Source organism: Euprymna scolopes, chromosome 32 (genome assembly GCF_053919585.1).
Source record: "Euprymna scolopes isolate OS-2025 chromosome 32, ASM5391958v1, whole genome shotgun sequence".
In the NCBI taxonomy this organism is placed as follows: Eukaryota; Metazoa; Mollusca; class Cephalopoda; order Sepiida; family Sepiolidae; genus Euprymna; species Euprymna scolopes.
In genome coordinates, this window is record NC_136513.1 from 74098393 (window position 1) to 74103392 (window position 5000).

The 5000-nt window shown below is 37.3% G+C and overlaps 1 protein-coding gene across 1 annotated transcript in view; it reads left to right on the forward strand.

The window, feature by feature from the left end:
• Positions 1-5000, forward strand: part of LOC145256437 (synaptotagmin-7-like) — a 379359-nt gene that overhangs the window by 363745 nt on the left and 10614 nt on the right. The window contains exon 9 of the mRNA XM_080115342.1: positions 224-338. Coding sequence (XP_079971468.1) covers positions 224-338 — 115 coding nt within the window. The remainder of the gene's footprint in view (positions 1-223; positions 339-5000) is intronic.

Consider the following 5000-nt stretch of genomic DNA (forward strand, 5'->3'; position numbering starts at 1 on the left):
ATTGTTTACTTTTTGCAAAAAACTTTTAGGGAAAACTAAATCAGCGTCTAAATTAAAATCGGTTGCTCCTTATTCTTATTGGCATAGAAATCCCAGGTTGTTCGAATGACGTGTGTAAATCACGTAGAGGATCAGCAGAAGCGGTTGTTTTGTTTTGTTGTACATTAGTCGTGACTTAATTTTGCGGTACATAATTAGTAACATTCTATTTTCTCCTTTCCAGTTGCACCAAGGAGATCTACGAATTTCTGGCTGCTATCAGCCCGTTGCTGGCAAAATGGTCTTCAATGTGATCGAGGCAAAGAACGTACCAAAAGTAACCTTGGTTGGAACCGTTAGTAAGTATAATCGGTTAATATAATCACATTATCTGAGAGAATCGTTTCTTAGCGATTGATTCTTTGTGAGATTATTGATAACATTAAACGTAAGGATTCCATCGTATGCAATAGAGAAAGAGAGCAGATAGAAAAAGAGAGAGGGAATAGAGAAAGTGAATAGAGTGCGAGGTAGGAGAAAGAAAGAGAGAGGAAGAGAGAGAGAGGGGAGATGCATTATCCGGCTCCCTGATTAGAATAAAAATAAAAATTACTTTGATCTAGAAAGACTGTCAAAAAGATGAAGCGCAGCATCATAACTGATACTACACTTTGCTCCCAGTCATAACATAAAACCTAGCTCTGGACAATTGTATTTCTGATTTTTCTTTTTTTTTAATTACCTTCAAGTTTCTATTTGGCTTTACGTGTTTCTAAGCAAAGTGGCATACAAAACGCTACACCTGATTTGCGGACAAGAGCCATACGTGTAGATCTCTAAATTGCCCTTGTCATGTCCGTGATATCATAAAAACCTAGACGCCTTCAAGGCGTGTCGGCCTAATCTTATACCTCTTACACTAATAAAGAAACGCTCCATTGTTCTCTCCAAACTTTTCAACAAATGCCTTGCGGCGCCTTGCTTTTCTTATTGTTGGAAACTTTCCTCCTTGATTCAAGTATTCAAGATTTTGGACGAAAGAAATGATTTGCTCAATTATCCTCCCATCAACTCCACCTCTTCGCTAACATCTTTGAATCAAGCGCTTAACTTCTTTCTGGTGAATAGTGTGGATTTAGGTAAACCCGTTCTACTGCAGATATCTTAACGGTCATCTCTGAATGCGTATAATATGCATTGGACACGGCAGAGGAAGTAAGGACGGTAACCCTTGATATATACAAAGCCTTTGATAAGGTCTGACATGAAGGGATTCTCATGAGCAATAAACCATATGGTATTTCTAGTTAACATAATCAGATTGTTCTTAGGCATAAGAAAAATCCAGGTTGTCCTTGACAGCCGTACATCCAAATATAGTATCAATAAAAGGTGCCTAAACAGTCAATTCTTGGGCCTTTATATTATTCCTGATGTTCAGAAACAACTTTCTTGATAAAATTGTATCTGAGATATTTGCAGATGACATAAGAATAATAAATGAAGGAAAAATGAATCTAAAAATATCGAAGACAACGACAGAAACTTTAGAAAATACCTTCAGTCCGTAGTAAAACAGTTTTCAAGGATTCTAGCGAAAGAACTGACCCATTAAATTATCGCCTCATTAGCCTCCTTCCGCTTTTCGTCAAAATATCTGAGTCCTTAATTAATAATGCTCTAGTCCATCACCTTACAGCAGCTAAACTTCTGACCGACAACCAATATGGATTTAGGCAAGCCCGTTCCACAGCAGATATCCTGACCGTAATCTTTGAACGTATATACCGTTCACTGGGTAAAGCAGGAGAGGGCAAAGCGGTAGCTCTAGATATATCTAAGGCTTTTGACAGGGTATGGCATGATAGTCTTCTAGGGAAAATCAGATCATATGGTATCACTTGAAGAACACATAACTTAATTAAATCGTTAAGTAATCTTAATCCTTAAGTAAGAGAAGAATCCTGGTTGTCCTTGACTGTCGTACATCTAAACAATATGATATAAATGCGGGAGTGCCTCAGGGGTCTATCCTGGGAGTTTTATTATTCCTAATATTCATAAATGACCTCCGTGATAAAATTGTCTCTGAGATGAGTATATTTGCTGATGACACCACGTCCTATAACAGACATGAGTCTGTTTTCCAATGGACACATATTTAAGGAAATGGCAGAAACACTAGATGAAGACCTCCAATCTGTAGTGGAATTAGGTTAAAGTTGATGGTCTCATTCAATGCTGCCAAGACTAAGCTTATTTCCTTCAATAATTACAAGAAACCTTCTCTACCACCAATAGAAATGGTCAAAAACACATTACTTGAAGATACTTCATTTAAACTCCTCAGCCTAACGTTTACAGGGAACATGAGTTGCAACAGATACATTGAGATCATTGGCACGGCTGCTGCAAAGAAGGTGGGCTCTCTCTACTGTGCTAGAAAGTTACTTACACCTGAAAGTATCCTCTACCTCTATAAGGCCACCATTCGCCCATGTATGGAGTATTGTTGTTATATTTGGCTGACGCATCTGACACTTGTCTCTCACTCCTGAACGCCAACTTGATAGGTTCTGAACTGCTATAGATAGCTCCAGCCTCTGTCCCATCGACGAAATGTTGCATCCCTCTGCCTGTATTACAAGTATTTACTGGTGAATGCTCTGACGAACTACAAGCACTTGTACCCCCTCGACGTAAATACCCCTGACAAACCCGACAAGCAGCTAAATCCCACCCCTTCACAGTAGAGATCCCTAGGTGTCAGAAAGCCTTCTACTCTAATAGTTTCTTCCCCAGAACTGTTAGACTTTGGAACTCCCTTCCGGGATTCTGCTTTCCCAACTGTACTGACATGCAGAAGTTCAAGTGTAATGTGAACAGACATCTTGCTACTCATCTCCCTTCATAATATCCCTGCAACTTATGTTCCGGTAGTAGCCCCCTACTTAAAAGTGGCACTGTGTCTTGTTTGGAGTGAAAATTGAATTAAAATAAAATAATAATGCTACTAAGACTAAGCTTCTTTCCTTCCTTGCAATAAACCTTCAAAAGCCTCGATTGTCTGACAGTTCATCGCTCAAACTCCCCAGATTAACATTCACAGGTAACAGGAATTGGAGCAGATACATCGAGTACATTGCCAAGACTGCTGCGAAGGAGGTGGGCTCCCTTTATCAAGCTAGAAAATTACTCACACCTCAGAGAATGTTATATATCTACAAAGGCAACATTCGCACGTCTGGGTTGGTACATCTATTATTAGTCTCTCCCTTATAGACAGGGTCCAAAAAAAAAGTCTCTAATCTAATAGGTCCCGCACTATCGACCAAGCTCTAGCCCGTGTTCCACTGGCACAATATTAAATCCATGTGCCTGTTTTATACGTACTTTAATGAAATGTGTTCTGATAAAATCACATTACTTGTACCCCCCCCCCGACGTACATACTCCTGACTAACCCGCCAAGCATCAAAATCCCACCCCTTCACCGTTGAGGTCCATAGATACTGGAAACCCTTCTACTCTAATAGTTATTTTTCTACGGAGTGCTAGAGTTTGAAATTCCTTCCCTGTTCCTTGTTTTCCTAACTGTAATAACATTTAGACGTTTAAATGTAACTCAAACAGATATCGAACTGTATAACTTCCACATAAACTCCTGTAACATGATTCCGATTAGTAGTCCCTTGCGTTTAAGTAGCAACACGCTTTGTTTGGGGTAAAAAAAAGTTTAAAGAAAAGACCTTACCGTATTCTTATTTAAGGTATAGTCTTACTACTCCTTACTGCATAAGTCAATGTTTTATTTGATTTTGATTAGAGTTTCAATCATATAGCAATATTTTATTTCATAGAGTTAAATAATTATCGATGCGTTAACAAATGACAAACGTATAAACAGAACGAAAAAGTATCTTCTACAAGATAGCCCTAACTTTACTCAGACCGACAGTATCAAATGATATCCAACCGAACATATACAGCTTAAAGCACAATCGTTCATCTGTTCTTGAGACTGGTGGACACCAAAAATATATTCCATGTTACGTGTTTTGCTCGAATATCTATATAATTATAAAACTCAAATGACCTTGTAACGAGTAGTGTAACCCACTTTCCGGTTTACGACATCCGGTTGCGCATGCGCGCATAAACATTAACCCATAACAACGTAAACAAGTCAACACAAATCGCTTCTTTTGCAGATTTTGACATGCGCACTGAAATATTAACGTTATTATTTCGAAATTATTATTTAACATGGGAAGAGAGGGGGTGTTTTGCAACTATTCTTTATTACAACTATACTGTCACTATTTTCTTACAACTAAACAACTTAAACCCGTTTACAAACATAAGAACAATTGTAGTAAAGCCAAGACTACTACTACTACTACTACTACTACTCTCTATCTGTCTCTTCCTTTCTTTCTTCTTTTTTTATTTTTTGTTTACATTTCTAGACACAAAATAGTTGTGTGAGAACAGTGAATTTGTTGACACATTTACTAATCTGTTTCAATATTAGTTTAAATTTATTTTATTTATCTAGGTTTTATTTTTTGCTTCAGGCTTTATTAATTATTTTTTTTTTTTTAGATTTTAAGTTTCTATAACTTGGTTGAAGGATTACAATATGGGTTTTTCATTCTTATATTTCTCATCGGTAGGTTCGTGTGCGTTTTTGCTGCTAAATGACTTTCGTCGGCGTTCGATTCGTAGGAAAATCATGTTTACTTTTCGATTTTTGAGCGATTATTCGGAAAAATATGTAACTTTACACGAATAGAGAGGATTTTTTTTAATATTTGAGTGATCCGTCCCTGATTTTTCATTTTAATATACTTTCATAGAAATGTTTCTGTTATGTAAAAAAAAAAGCTATTTCTTTACGTCACAAGTGTCACGCTCATACATGAATTCCATAGCTAATATAACATACTGAACCAACGGGTCACGGGTAGTCTAGTATATGTATGCACTGCCTGGAAAAAAAACAATTTTCATTATGTCAG